Here is a 16,538-nt window from a genome sequence, read left to right on the forward strand (position 1 = left end):
CGTGAAGGGGAAGGAGGATCCGAAGTGAGCTTGATGCAGTACTTGAACCCATAAACCAGGAGATTGAGACTTGAGCCAAAGTCAGATGCTCAATGGAGGAAGCCACCCAGGGGCCCCTCCCACTTTAACTTCAGTGTCCTCTGCTCTACAATAAAGATATTAGGTGACATGACATGATTGATCTCTCTTTATTCCTGTTATGCTGGGAATCTTAAAGACACAGAGACACATACTGCTTGTCTTGTTGCAAAAATCAATCAGCTAGATTTGAAAACTTTAGTTCCTAACTTGATCTAGAGACAGGAAATTTGGGACAGCTTTTCTCCATAATACTTGACCTGATTATAAGCTCAGGAAGTAATATCGGTTTCTTAATCAGGAGAGAAATAAAACAAAAGACAGCCTGAGCCCTTTGTATGCGGGTGTGTTTCCCTTCAATTCTGAAAAGGAATAATGTAATCAATGGTTTTCACTGTGACTTCCTCCATGATAAAAAAGTTTCACACACAAAAAAATAGAAATTTCCATGTATACACTACACTTTTATACTTTTATTTTCCTACCTCATTCACAATAATATCTCCAGTATCCAGAATAGGTGCAGGATCAGCATGCAATATTCAATATTTGTTGAATAAACGGTAGATGGATGGATGGATGGGTGGCTGAGTAGATGGATGAAAGCCATGTAACTAAAGGTTGGCTTAAACAGAAAGGATAAAAAAGACATGTTGAGGTTTCATTCCCATCCCTTCTTACCATGGATAGAGTAAATATAAAACGTTAGGGGTGCCTGGGTGGCTCAGTCAGTTAAGTGTCTGACTCAATTTTGGTTCAGGTCATGATCTCAGTTTTGGGAGTTGAGCCCAGCATTGGGCTCCATGCTGACCATGAAGAGCCTGCTTGGAATATTCTCTCTCCTTCTCTGTCTGTCACTCCTCCACTCACACTTTCTCTGTCTCTCTCAAAATAAATAAATAAACCTAAAAAATAATAAATATAAAATGTTAAAAATTAAAGCAACAGTGGTTCAGAAGTAGAAATATTTATTTTAATTAATTTTGATACAACACTAGAAACAGTACATTTAATATGCAGCTTTGTTGCAAAAATGAATCAGCACCAGTTCTTTGTTTGAATTATACAGAACCATAGTGTTAATGAAAACATGTGCATGTTCTTTCTGACTGTATTAGAAATAAACAAAAATGGAAATGTAAATAAATGTCACCTGGTTCATTTTTACCATTCCTTGGAAGGAGATGAAATGATTATCATATGTTTTTAAGTTTGTGTTTAGCAAAATACATGCCATACATAGTCATGTATATATATGTATGCTTTTGTTAAAAAGCAAAAATCACAGGATTCTGAAAACCTACACACTTTTAGCTGGGTTGATGCCCTTGGACAGAGGGAGACTTGAAGTCAGTACTCAAGTCTGGGGAGAAAAGTTGGGTGGCACATAAGTCTTTCTTTCTGATGCTCTCTTCTTAGCTACCATCTGTCCCATCTCTTCTGCTCAACCCTTCTCACCTCTCTCCCCTCTTCTAAAATCTCCCATTCCTGCTCTATCATTACACCATTTCCTTCCTTCCTGCTCCCACCAGAACCTAACAGGTAACAATGACCCATCTAGCTGGAGAGAACATGACAATCATTTACTTTTTTTTAAAGATTTTATTTTTGGGGCATCTTGGTGGCTCAGTCGATTGAGGATCCACTTCGGCTCACATCATGATCTCACAGTTTGTGGGTTCAAGCCCCATGTCGGGCTCGTTGCTGACAGCTCAGAGCCTGGAGCCTCCTTCAGATTCTTGTGTCTCCCTCTCTCTCTCTGGCTCTCCCCCACTCATGTTCTGTCTCTGTCTCTCTTTCAAAAATACATAAACATTAAAAAAATTTTAGAGATTTTATTTTTAAATAATCTCTACACCCAACATGGAGCTCAAATTCACAACACGGAGATCAAGAGTTGCACGGTCCATCGACTGAGCCAGTCAGGTGTGCCCACCCACCCCGTTTTTTGTTTTTTTGGATGACTATCATTTTCTTCTTTTCCCCCCTGAGTCAAAGCCCAATAATGAGAAAGAAATTAAGTTCATGATAAATATTGCCCAGCTCCCCAACTTGTCCAAATACTTGTTTGTATCTTCTTTCAATTACTCAGCTATTACAACCTGATTGATGCCTTCATGAGCAGGAACGTTTAAAAATATTATTCTAGTATTTCTAGTTGCTATAAAAATCAAAACGTCTCTGTGTGCTAACATTTGCAATTACACTTACATATCATTGTTGTTGCAGAAAAATACTATAAAAGCTACTGCACTGACCAGATTCTACTTAACAGCCTTGATTCTGGATTCCCAGCTTTAAATAGTTAATACAGTTCTGGGGTTTTAGTAGGAAGGAATGGCCCTTGAATTCTTCATTTCTTGAACTCTTACATTGCCTCCTAGGATGGAACCCTTTTGGTAAATAGCTCTTCATTTCTTTAACTGGTATCTCACCTTTCCACGCTGCAGAGGCCCATGAATCAGAAAGGATCAGAGCTGGTATGGAGGGTGGGTTTTGCATCTTTTGGTTAAATACCAGAGAGTGCTTGTGTCATGCAAGAGAGCTGGATGTTGTATCAGTCCAGAGCCTGCTCGTGACACCTAACACCGTTCTGACTCCACAACGCCATTTCAATTTCAGTAAGAGGTAGAATGCCTAAACTGTATCCCAACCTCTCTTTGTAAATACTTCTAATAACTAAAATCTTGACAAATGAGCAGAAATAAAACAAGCTTGTCATGTTTTATATCCAGAAATCAGACCAAATTTCTTCAGTTTGTTTTAGTTTTACCGAACATGTTATTATAATAAAACCTACACCAAAACTTTTGTCTACTTGGGAACCCCATTTTGATGCTGAAATTACACTGGTGCTCACAGAGCAAGTTCCACTTGGCACACCGTACTTTTCTGTTATTATGAAAAGAGGAAAATTTAGAGCAAATGTTTCGGAAGTAAATTTCTAATTTCCTGTACTTAAGCCTTGATTTCAGAAGGGAGTCCTTGTAAGGCTGCAACATGTTTCACTGGTACAAAAATGTTTCATTCTACTGATATATTAATTAATAAGGTACCTTTTGGTTAGCAAATCAGGCAAGCATGCCATTTCTCCAATTATTCAAGATCTACAGGCTCAAAATTGTATCAAAATCCTTTCTAAGAATATAGGTTTTCCAGGGCTCTGTTTTCATTATTATTTTGCTTTGCTCATCAATGTAGTTCATTGGGACACTTTTGAGGAAGCAGTGTTTTTCTTCCAAATTATAATCACCATTCACATCCAAACGTCCTTGAGAAATGTCAGTCCGTACTACATACACAAATGAAAAGACGTTCAGGTTGCTTCAGATTTCTCATGAATCCGTAAGGCTAGGGTAATGTAATGATTGGCTTTGGAATGGCACAATGCCATCAGTTTTATTGCAAAACAGAGATCTGTCTCACGAGTGGTGACATGTAGACCTCTGGGGTACAGGTGGCCTCTGAATTCTCACCTGAACTAGAGATTTGCAAATGAGTTTCCATCTGTGAGTTCTCCCAGCTAAAGCCTTCCTTTTCCACCACAGACAATTCTCCTTCTTATCCACAGCCTCTTGTCTCAGCTTTCACATGGGAAAGACCTCCAAAGGGACAAAACAACACTTTGCACCTCAGCTGTGATTTAATGGACTGGTAGAAGTTGTTTTACTCAGACTGAAGTAGTAGAAGTACCAGCAATACAGATTTTGGAATGGACTCACTTGAGGTATTGGGATTAAAAAAAAAATCCAAGAACCATGAAATTGGTACTGACTCAGATATAGAGTAGGGTCAGGGTGGGAGCATCCGGCAGTCAGCAAATCTTGTACCATAGAATACTTCAGGCACTTAATTTGATAGGTATTGAGATCCAAGAATTGCATGTCTTCCCAAAAGAAATAATCCATTTTGATCGATCTTCCTGGAACTATTCTTCTATGTTCCTTTTTCACTAGATAGAACCACTCATATACTATGATTTTTTTAAAAAATGTACTAAGTCAGTCATGACACCTTGTTTTCTGTTGAACGGTATGTACAAATCCTGTAAATAAATAGGTGAGAAATTCCAAGTGGGCACCTGTAAGGCCAGTTACATTTAGAGTTTCCTGGAGCACACGTAAGTGTGAGGTTTGCCCTTCCTACAGTCCTGCGTTTGCCACTTCCCTTGTCTTTGAGCCAAAACACAGTTCTTGCCAGGCTTTGAACGTTGAGGGGGCCCTTTCCTCCAGTTGGTGAAGATGACAGGTTCACCGCCAATCCACTCCCAGTGGCCCGCATGCACTTGGTCATTTAAACCTAATGTGAACCAAAGAATGTGCCAAATTATTTTATTACATTTATGCTTGGACATCATATCAGTCTCTTGCTCTGAGCTCAGGAATCACATACAGACATGTGCCTGCATTCTGAAACACAGAATAGGATCCGGAAATCCTATGACCAGTTAAGAACATATGGCGGACCCAAATCCAAATCCTAGATCTAGCACTTGCTAGTTGGGCATCTTTGAGCAGGTTACCTGACCACTTTGAGTTTTAGTTTCCCCATCTAAGAAATGGGAATAAAAATAGTATATCGAGGGCCATTTTAAGTATTAAAAAAGATAATGCATGTAAATTTCATGGCGTGCATGTGCAGGTTTAGTAAATGGCAATTATTATTCATATTATTCCAAAGGCAGAACCCCTATCCCAGAGAAAAAAGGTACTCTCTTGTCTATAGTTCTTCACTATTTAAACGTCTTGGTTTTCATATTCGAAAGGAGCTTAACTAGATATTATTTTTAATCTAGAACGTAAGATTTTTTTCAGTCTGCTATATTTCCACAAAAAGCAGCTTTTCTCAACTTGCTTCTCTACTCTCACTGGCAATTTTACAAATTACACTTTCGTGGGGCAAAGCTTTTGTAATCTTTCTTAAAAAAAACATTCCTCCTCCTCACTCTCCTTCATAATAGAAACAAAGAGAATAAAATCAGAAAAGAATCGCCTGTAACAGCATGATCTGACATCTCTCAACCAAATTTAACCTTCATGAAAACAGTCTGAGTTGCATAGCCTATAACCTCCCATGTGACTCTCCCTCAAGATTTTGGAGTAGAGTAAAATGAACTCCTTCTGGATTGTTTCCTTGCATCATTGATCCTGAGATTCTATGCGTAAGTATTCTGTGGGAATTAGAGCCTTGAAATCAGTCACTATGGAAGCAAAGAAAACGTCTCCTTCAGCTTTAACTTAATACTCTCAGAAATTTTCCGAATTTCGAGATGTACTAAGTATTACAGAGATTCTGAGAAGCCAAGATTGGGTTTAGTATAGTTTCCTAAAATCTAATACCTTCAAGGACAGATGGTGAAAATACTGACTTTGAAGTACCCTGAGAATTCTAATTCTAAAAATAGAATCTGAAGAGATTTGTATTATTGTTAAAATTGAAGAAGATATTAAAACTTCAGAAAACAAGGGATAAAATTAAGATCACCTATAATTGTCAATAGGTGAAACATTTCTAACGCTTTGACATATTTCTTTACATATGCCTATGTATATGCCATATGCATATATATATATATCACATGTACATACATTTTTTTAAAAATTTTTAAGAAAATTTCTGAGACAGAGTGAGATACAGAGTGAGCAGCAGAGGGTCAGAGAGAGAAGGAGATACAGAATTGGAAGCAGGCTCCAGGCTCTGAGCTAGCTGTCAGCATAGAGCCCAACGCGGGGCTCGGACCCATGAACCGCGAGATCATGACCTGAGCTGAAGTCGGATGCACAACTGACTGAGCCACCCAGGAGCCCCTACATACATTTTTTATTATAATTATTTTCTGCTTCTTTGGCTGTGGACTCTGCTTTTTTATTAAGCAACCTGATACAAATGCAATACACTATGTATTTTATATAGAATATGCCTCCAACATGTATTTCTTGAATGAAATCATAAACATAAAGCACTTTGTTACATCTTTACTATTTAATGCCTTACAAAGCATTAAATATTAGATATTTCTTCATATGGGTATACTATATAATTTATTTAACCACCCCCTATTGACAGGTACTTCTAATTTTTTACTTTTACAAATACCATTTGTTGAATTCTCTTACCTATAATCCAAGCCACATCCCTTATTATTTCTCTGAGATAGATGTCTAAAAATGAAAGTATTATGTAATTAAGATGGGTTTTAAAAGACAGACCATCCACTGGGTGCCCCCTCCAAAAAAGAGAAAATAAGCTACCCAACCATCTAACTGTTGCCTGTTGCTGTAAACCACGATTATTTGGGCCATGGGAGGGAGGCGCCTTGTTGGTGTTCTGGCCTCCTTCAGTGCAGAGCAGACACTTGCCTATCCAAAAGGGCTTTCTTCCACTGAGGTCCCACAACCACTGCATATGCTTCTTGGAAAGTACAGTTACAAGGCTGCCCAGGTGACTGCAAACAAAAAAAAAAAAAAGAAAGCATCAGTGACAGGGGCTTCAACATTCCTTTTGATATGGAATGCAGAACAGAAATCAAATCTGTTTAAAATAGAAGACAAGTATATACACTATATACACATTATATATACATATATATGTGTGTATATACACACATACACACACACACTCCTTATATAGAGAGAGAAAATTTTCGAAGATTTGTATGCTTTATTTTTTTATTTTAATGACTGTCTGTAAGGTGGGATAGGTAACAGCAAGCAAAGTAATATTTTTTATACTATTTGGGCATAAATTCAATCATTTTTAAATATCTTTAGAAAAATCAGCACTACCTACTTATAAAAATTAAGGCCAAAATGTTACTCCTTTCACAGAGAGACTATCTCTAAATGGCATAAATCTGGCAAATATCCAGTTAATTTGACAGTATGGTAGCCCAAACTATTCAGATAAAATTACTTGAGGCCCACATTTTGTGCTTGGTGTGTTTAATAAAATATCCCAATAATCATGATCCTTTGATCATACTCAGTGAAATATGCATGAAATATTCATAGGTTGTATAAAAGTTAAAGCACATGTTCCTGTAATCTCACATAAATATTTTCCCCCAAGTAGAATTGTTCTTATGTTTAAGGTGTATAGCATAATAGCTTGACTCATATACATTGTGAAATGATTATCATTGTAAGTTTATTTTGCATCCATTATCTCATATGGATAGAAAAAAAGAAAAACAAAATTATTTCCTTGTGATGAGAACTCTTGGGATTTACTCTCTTAATAACTCTCAAATATATCATATATCAATGTCAGCTCTATTCTTCATGTTGTATGTGACATCCAAGTACTTAATTATAACTGCAAGTCTGTACCTTTTGACCACCTTCAACCAATTATTTCACCCCATATCCTTGGCCTCTGCCAATCACATCTGATCATTTTTTCTATGAGTTTGTTGTTGTGTTTTGTTCCAAGATTCTACATATAAGTGAGATCATATAGTATTTGTCTTTCTTTATCGGATTCATTTCACTTAGCATAACACTCTCAATGGATATTATGTTGTTACAAATGGCAGGATTTCCATCTTTTTTTATGGCTGAAATATCCCTGAGTGTGTGTATGTGTATCACAACTTCTTTATTCATTCATCTGTAAATGGACACTTAGGTTATCTCAATGCCTCAATTTACTATAAATAATAAATAAGCTATAAACATGGGGTGTGGATATCTCCTCAACAGTTTATTTTCATTTCCTTCAGATATATTCCCAGATGTGAAATTGCTGGATCATCTGGTAGTCCTATTTTTTTCTTTTGAGAGAGAGTGAGAGCACAAGCAGAGGAGAGGGGCAGAGGGAGAGAGAGAGAGAGAGAGAGAGAGGAAGAAAGAGAGAGACAGAGAGAGAGGATCTTATTCAGGCTCCATGCTCTGCTCAGAACCCACGTCAGGGCTTGATCATGACCTGAGCCAACATCAAGAGTCGGATGCTCCACTGACTGAGCCAACCAAGCACCCCGAGGTAGTTCTATCTTGAATCTTTTAAGGATCTTCCGTACTATTTTCCACAGTGTCTGCACCAATTTGCAATCTCATCACAGTGTTTTTTTTTTCCTCCACATCCTCACCAGCAATTGTTATCTCTTATCTCTTTGATGATAGACATTATGACTGGCATGAGAATTCTTTATGAATTATTTTTGCAGCTAGCTGAATTATTCCTATAAGCAATATTTGACTGTTTCTAATTCTCCAACAGTGCTCATTAAAAGCTCTTTTAAAATGCCTTAAGTAAAAAGCTTGTAATTATTTTTTCCTTTGTTCTTTTCTTCTAATACAGAAAATTTCAAACAAGAAACAAAGTCACCATGATCTTGTCTGGTTAATATCCACTGATATTTTTCAGGAAACAACACTGGTAATACTTGTATACGTTTAGAGAACTGTCGAGTTGAATTTTATTCATTTTGCCTGTCTTTCCGAACTTCAGATACATTTCTCTGCTTTTCCAGATGACCTATGGTGAACATAATTTATCTATTTCTTAATGATTTTTTCTCCACTGAAACCACTACTTTACTGTTCTATAATGCAGTGGTGAATTATAGGACTCTCTCTTTACCCTTCCCCGAGTGGCCTGAGGCTGCTGGATTTGGGATTTGTGACTTGGCTCTGACCTCATTATTTACTGCCATTGCCTGTCTGACAGTTACGGCAGATTTGACAGCACAACTTCTTCTCTTCCTCTCACATCCAATATGGAAATTCTAACGTGTTGAGGGTTTAGAACACAGAATACCAAATGTGTGTTAAATGTCGGCTGAGGGAAGGCTCGCGGGGCTCTCTCACTCAATATGGTGTATTGAACGGAGTCTGGGAGACCTGAGTTCTCCTCCTGCTCTGCCCCCAACTCCTTTATGGCTATAACTGGAGGCTCATCTTCATCATCAGGAAGTAACAAGTCTTGTTCAAGGATATTTAGCATCTCCTCCTTCTTTAAGATTCTTGAAACTACCGTTAAAGCAGACTTTGTAAAATCCATTTTCACTGGTCAAGTACAAGTTTGATTTGTTTTTTGTCTCTCCGAGAAGCAAAAGTCCCAAAAGAGCAAGATGGGAAAATAACTGTATTTAGGACAGGTAAAATTAAACCATGGTCATTTATAAAATAAATATTTAAGCACTGGTATGTTGATTATCTTACAAAACTATTCCTTTTTTACAAAACTATTCTTTAATCCATATCCGTATCAAATAGCATGAACGTTATCTATATAGAGATATATAAATAAAAAATAGGCACATAAATAAAAATCTTTTGACAGTTCTGCAATGTGAAGGCATTCAAAGTATAGTATTAAAAACAGAAGCTTTAATTTGCCTAGGTAAAGAAATGAACATCTACTTCTCTGAAATGTTTTGAGCAAGTATAGGTGTATTTCAGAGTAACTCTTTAAGGATAGGCCAGCGGGGGGTCCAGACACCCCTGTGGGAAAACAAAATGGTTTCATAGATAATGATTTATAATAATAGAATTACCAATGTCCGATGACTGCCCAAGGAAACAAGCAGATGAGATTACAGTATGCAAATTCAAGAAATACCTAATCTAGGAGTCTGGCTCCTCTGAGTTGGAAAAATAATAAGACACCAATGGAGAGGAAAGGAGATTGGAGATAAAGATTGAGTTGAGTTAGCAATCTGATTAGGGACAAGAAGTAAAGCCAAATTTGTTTTCTTCCTGAAACGTGGGTGCTGTAAACGACCCTCAGTAAAGGATCTTCAGGGAAGGGAGCCCCAGGAAACGCAGCCCAGAACTGAATAATGATTCGTGATACCAAATCAAAAACATAGTAATATTAATATTAATTCTAATTATAAAATGTAAACCCATCTCCTAAAATTAATTCATGGGAAGACAAATATCCAGGTTGCAAAATGTTGAAACTATAAATCTTATGGCACAGAAGGAATGGAAAGTTCCCAGAATACCTGTTTCTCTCTCTTTCATATACATATTTTTAAATTAACTTTTTAGTTTTAATTCCAGTATTGTTAACAGTGTTATATTAGATTCAGGTGTATGATATAGTGAAGTATATCTGTCTTTCAAGCCCAAGATGGTGGAGAAGAACCAAACAAAATGAACGTGAAAGCGAATGTGTGAAGGGAGGCAAGGAGGCCGAATAGGTGAATAAAAACACATTGACTGGCAGAGGAGGTCTTGGGGTTCAGAGTAAAATTTTCCTGAGGAGGTTGCCCTGTTCCCCAAAAATGTTCCTTTGAGAATGACTGAACTAAAGGAATATAGAGGTTTTTTCTTTTTCCTTTTAGTTTGCTTTTAACTTACCACTAAGCATTTTCTGAAATGTCTGTAACTAGTATCACCTCTTCTTGGGGTAACCATTCTTGTCCTTTTGAAATGCAATGCATATTGAAGTATCATACAAATATAATCAGATCAAATATTCATACTCCTCTTTCCCAAATAAAATTTTAAAATGAAAAGCTTTTCATGATATTTTAAAAATCTCACACCACATGTATTTTCTCTACCTCTCTTAACACATTCTGGAATACCATCAGAAATGGTATTTGATAGATGTTTTAAGTTCTGGACCTTTCTGGTAAACAGATAATGTGAAATTTGAAAGAGCTTATATTACTGATAGATACATAATTAGTTTCTTTCTAAAATATGATGGAAAAACTCTAATTGTCCCTCTTTTTTGTTGTTCTGAATGCCTTCTCAGTTTTATATCTAAAAAGAAATCACAGTTTTAGAGCTTAAAACAATTCCCTGAGACCAGCGTTTATCACAATAACTTCAAAATAATATGAACAAATTACTTCTGAACCTGCTTATAATATCATGTTTGATCTGCTAGATATGATCTTTAATATTACTACTATAATTGATTTTATAATAGTCATTCTAGCACAAACTATCTTTCTATTTATATTATTTCTAAATACCATTTATGTTCTCATATATGCATCAATACATACTGCTTGTAGCTCACATTATTACATTTACACCCAGAGAACTTCTTAACTAGATCTATAGTAAGACATCAACTCAATGAAAGCAAAATGCTGCCATTTAAATTTAGTGACTTTCACATTCTTAACAGAGCTTTCTGAGAAGGACATGTGAGATGGAATTGTCAGGGTTGTATACAACACGCTACTGATGCAAAATGCAGTGCTTAAACACTTGCCATATAGGACAGCTGTATCTGGAGAGAGATGGTGTCAATTTCTATGATGCTCATTGATGACTAAAGAATGATTTGGTTATTGGGTTATGGGACCAATACTGGGGGATAATACTTTAAAATGCAGTCTTGGGGCACTGGGGTGGCTCAGTCGGTTAAGTGTCCAACTTCTGCTCAACTCATGATCTGGCAGTTTGTGAGTTTGAAACCCATGTTGGCCTCTGTGCTAACAGCTCAGAGCTTGGTGTCTGTTTCATATATTGTGTCTACCTCTCTCTGCCTTTTGTCTGCTCTCTCTCTCTCTCTCTTTCAAAAGTAAATAAACATTAAAAAAAAGTTTTTAATGTAGTCTGGTCTAGACATTTCTAGTATGGTAAGTACCCAAACACATATTTGTTGAATGAATTAAGTAAACTGAGAACCTGATTGTACCTTAAGTTTGCTCTGAAAGGTTACTTAGATTCCAGTCCACGGAAACTTAGGATCCATAATTTAATAAAAATCATAATATGTCTTTGCTGTGAAAGATACACAATATTAATGCATCGTTTGGAAACCTGCTTTAGGTTAGTTCAACACAGAATCAACATAGCTGTGCTTGTCAATTCACCTGAAATGAGACAGCCCCTATCCTTATGGAACTATTTTAGAGAGTGTCATAGAAAATGAGAGTTTTGTTGCTTCCACGTACTTGCCTGTATGACCACAAGCAAGTGATTTTGCTTCCCCAAATCTCTTCTGTTTTATCTGTAGAGTGTAGATAGTAATATCACAGAAGTGATGGTGGGATCAAATCAATTACTATCTGTGAAAGGATTCTGCAAACAATAAGGTGTAATATCAAAGGAAGGTATTACTGGCAAGGCGGCATCTAAACTAGGTCAGACTGCCGTAAAAGGGTCAGGGTAAAAGGGTCATCTGCTTCCACCCAAGTTGCAGAAGAAATCTTAGGTCAACTGCATGAGGAAGTAGCTAGGCTTTTAAATTAATTGGGGCCTTAAGTTTATTATTGGGATGAGTGGATGTATAAAATCAATAGATGTATAACTAGATTAATAGATGTATAACTAGCCTTCCTACTCTGTGTACTCACCATTAAAACCTAGCTGCAATTAGAAGGATCAATAAAATTAAAAAATATATTTGGGGACTCATGTAGGTAGGTCACTATGAAGATATCAATGTTACTGTAAATTGCCATTCTTTCAAAAGAAATGAGTTTTCATACCAAAGAGCTAGAAGATCATAATATCAGAGTAAAAAACAGTCTTTCTAAGTAAAGACACTTGGTGACCCAACATTGGTGGATGGATGGAAAGATATCATCCAATACATGTCCTTATTTTTCTCGTAATATGAAGGACCAGTTAAAGCTTCCTTATAGGCCAGTGGAGTAACTTGCACTGCTATTTGAGTAACAGTGGAAAGTGAACAATAAGGCTACTTTCAAACTTGAGGTTTGGGGGCTCTGCTCCTGTTCATTTATATTTTACCAACAAACCCCAGCAGCAGGTTGCTCTTGATAACCCTGGCTGCAGTATAACTGTAGTTCTGTACTTGCTCTCATTTTTGTCAGTAAAGAAACCATATCCTTTCCTTTGTAGCATGTTGTGATCTTCTCCTGGCTAATTCAGAGAGGTTCTGACCCCACACCAAAGCTCCTTCCTCAAAGGGGGACAAAAGACGTGTACCACTCTTCCTACCTGCGCTTTCAGTGCATTAAAACAAACTTTAAATACAAGTAGGACACCAGTGGGGTACCTGGGTGGCTCAGTCAGTTAAGCGTTCCGACTTTGGCTCAGGTCATGATCTCATGGTTCATGAGTTTGAGCTCCACATCGGACTCTGTGCTGACAGCTCAGAGCCTGGAGCCTGCTTCAGCTTCTGTGTTTCCCTCCCTCTCTGCCCCGCTCTTGCCCACCTCTGTCAGTCTCTCTCTCTCAAAAATAAATACACATTAATTTTTTTTTTAAAGTAGGACACCAGTTAACTGCCCGGCTAGCTCAGTCGGTAGAGCATGAGACTCTTAAAGTAGGACACCAGTTATTTGGATGGAAGGATGTTGTAATTCTTCCTTAATATATAACATAATGGGAATATATGCATTTAAACAATAATTATTTATACAATTAAAAGATAGCTTAATTAATTTTATACCACCCACTCACGAACAGAAGGCTGAAAGCCACTGTTTAACCTTTATAGTACCCATACTATAGTATCCATACATATACCCATACTAAGTCATGAAATACATTAGTACATGAAGAAATGCTGGCTGATTTAACCAGTTGTTTATTTGTTTTTTTTAATGTTTATTTATTTTTGAGAGAAAGAGATAGAGTGCAAGCAGGGGAGGGGCAGAGAAAGAGGGAGACACAGAATCTGAAACAGGCTCCAGTTTCTGAGCTTTCAGCACAGAGCCCAGTATAGGTCTTGAACTCATGAACCATGAGATCATGACCTGAGCTGAAGTTGGATGCTTAACCAACTGAGCCACCCAAGTGCCCCGATTTGACTAGTTTTTAAATAGATTCTTAGGGGCACCTAGGTAGTTCTGTCAGTTGAGTGTCCAACTTCAGCTCAGGTCATGATCTCGTGGTTTGTGGGTTCAAACTCCACCTCTGGCTTTGTGCTGACAGCTCAGAGCCTGGAACCTGCTTCAGATTCTGTGTCTCCTTCTCTCTCTGCCTTGCCTCATTTGTGCTCTCTCTCTCTCTCTCTCAAAAATAAATAAAAATTTTTAAAAATTTTTAAAAAGAATGAAAGATTAAAAAAATAAAAAGACTTTTAAAATATTTTATTAGCTCTTTAAAATCTAATTATAACTTACATATAATAAAATGCATAATTTTTCCCAGTTATTTATTTATTTATTTATTTATTTTTATTTTACAAATAGTTTATTGTCAAATTGGTTTCCATATAACACNAAAATGCATAAATTTTTAAGTATTCAATTCAATGAACTTTGACAGTTGTATATATTCATGTAACAACCAACCAGAGCAAGATATAGAACATTTCCATCACTCTAGAATATTACCTCAGACTATTTTTTAGTCACCCCACAATATCTCCCAGAGATAACCAGTTTTTTATTTTTAACACCAACTAATAAATTAGTTTTTCCTATACATATAAGTAAAGTCATATAGTATGATTTTATGTTGGGTTGCTTCCTCTCTACATGTTTTTGAGATTTATCCACATTGTTGGAGGTTTTAGTAGTTCATTTCGCCATTTATAAAATAAATTATCAAATAAGAAAATTTATCAATTTCTTTGTTGTTGGAGAAAATATAAAGAACCCCTATAAATCAACTAATTTAACTTTTTCAAGTGGACTTCATTCCCAGCACAGACCCCAGTGTGGGGCCTGAACCCATGACCCTGAAATCAAGACTGGAGCTGAGATCAAGAATTGGATGCTTGGGGCGCCTGGGTGGCTCAGTCAGTTAAGTGTCAGACTTTGGCTCAGGTCATGATCTCGCAGTTTATGGGTTCGAGTCCCGCATCAGGTTCTGTGCGGACAGCTAAGAGTCTGGAGCCTGCTTCAGATTCTGTGTCTTCCTCTCTCTCTGCTCCTCCCCGACTCAGGCTCTGTCTCTCTCTGTCTCAAAATATAAATAAACTATAAAAAATTAAAAAAAAAAAACAATTGGATACTCAACTGACTGAGCCACCCAGGTGTCCCAGACCCAAACTGTTATTATTATGGAAAAAGTCGCCATGAAATTCTTGTGAATGCCTTTTTTTTTAAAGCATATACTTGTAGTTCTCTCTGGTAAATACCTAGGAGTAGAGCTGTTAGGTCACAGGGTAAATGCATGTAAATGTAAGAAACTGCCAGATGGTTCTACAAAGCGGTTGTACCATTTTACCCTTCTGCCAATATACATGAGAATTCCATTTGCTCTGCAGCATTTGGTAATGTCAGTCGTGGTGATTTTATAGTCGGTGTGAAGTGGTATTTCATTGTGGTTTTCATCTGCATTTTCCCAATGTCTAATGGTGGTACATCTTTTCATGTACTTATTGACCAATTGTATATCTTTTTTTGTGACGTCTCCAAGTCATTTGTTATGTTTTTAATCAGGTTGTCTTTTTGTTACTGATTTATAGGAATTGTCTGTATTTTCTGGATTTGAGACAGATTTATGATTTGTCCAAATGTGGTTAGCTCTTTCATTTCTTAATAGTGTTTTTCTTTCTTTCTTTTTATTTTTTTAATGTTTGTTTATTTTTAAAAGAGACAAAGACAGTGTATGAGTGGGGGTGGGACAGAGAGAGAGACAGAATCCAAAGCAGGCTCCAGGCTCTGAGCTGTCAGCACAGAACCTGACACAGGGCTCCAACTCACAGACTATGAGATCATGACCTAAGTCAATGTGGGACACTTAACTGACTGAGCCACCCAGGCGCCCCTCATAATAGTGTTTTTGGAGGAGCATAACTTTCTGAATTTGATGAAGTGCAAGATCGGACTGTTATTCACCAGGGACTTCTCTAGTTTCAGTTTCCAGTGGTTGGGCCATATTAGTCTAATTGCCTTGGTCTGGATAATATCTGGGTAGATGAAAAGTGGGTCAAGGATTGGCCCATATGCATTTTTAAAGTCTTTCTGGAATAGATAAATTTTGTTGTCATTATTTGACCACAAGTCCCCTCTCACTAAGTATTCCGTTACCCACTGACCCTTTGACCCTTTGTCCAACTTGTCTGCTTTCATAATCATCAATGTCTCTTACGTTGTCCTAGATCTGATACTGTAAGACCTTTCATTGCCATGTATTATCAAATTAGTGGGCAGGAATCTTTACTTAATTTTAAAAAATGATAGAATGTACAATGCTGCTAACTCAGAAATGGTCCTTCTGGCTTTCTCCAAAAGATCAAGAAAAGCTAAAACAATAGAATTTCGGCAATGGCACATTTTTCACATAAAAGCAATAATTCAAAATACATTATCAAGGTCAATCCCAAATCCATCCTGAACTATAGAACTCTCCTGGAGTTCCTAAAACAAAACCAAGTTCAACACTTGAATGAATGAAGCGACCCTGAAGCTGCACGAGATAAAAGAGAAACAGTACAAAAAAAAAAAATCGATTAATGTGAAGTAGGGTTTCTTACTGTTCTTTGCAAGCTCGGGCCGCCATGTCCCAGGTGCCTCTCTGCTCTGTGATCACGGAGTGGCAGTAGCCTGAGTGACGGTGCCACCCAGCTGGGCAGGATTTACCTTCCACCTCCTGAAATACAGTTGTCCATGTTCACATCATAAC

At 37.1% G+C, this 16,538-nt stretch overlaps 1 protein-coding gene across 3 annotated transcripts in view; it reads right to left on the reverse strand.

The window, feature by feature from the left end:
• Window positions 1-604: 604 nt before the first annotated feature.
• FREM1 (FRAS1 related extracellular matrix 1) overlaps window positions 605-16,538 on the reverse strand; it is a 167,629-nt gene continuing 151,695 nt past the window's right edge. For 2 of the 3 annotated variants that reach the window (XM_077765041.1, XM_077765042.1), the window contains exons 35-36: window positions 16,390-16,505; window positions 6,140-6,523 (exon numbers count right to left, since the gene is read on the reverse strand). In XM_077765041.1, the coding sequence (XP_077621167.1) occupies window positions 6,151-6,523; window positions 16,390-16,505 (489 nt within the window). In that variant the 3' untranslated portion in view covers window positions 6,140-6,150. Of the gene's footprint in view, window positions 704-6,139; window positions 6,524-16,389; window positions 16,506-16,538 lie in introns of those variants that run through there. The other variant, XM_077765043.1, reaches the window with a different exon arrangement.

This window comes from Crocuta crocuta, unplaced genomic scaffold (assembly GCF_008692635.1).
Source record: "Crocuta crocuta isolate KB4526 unplaced genomic scaffold, BGI_CrCroc_1.0 scaffold687, whole genome shotgun sequence".
Taxonomy (NCBI): Eukaryota; Metazoa; Chordata; class Mammalia; order Carnivora; family Hyaenidae; genus Crocuta; species Crocuta crocuta.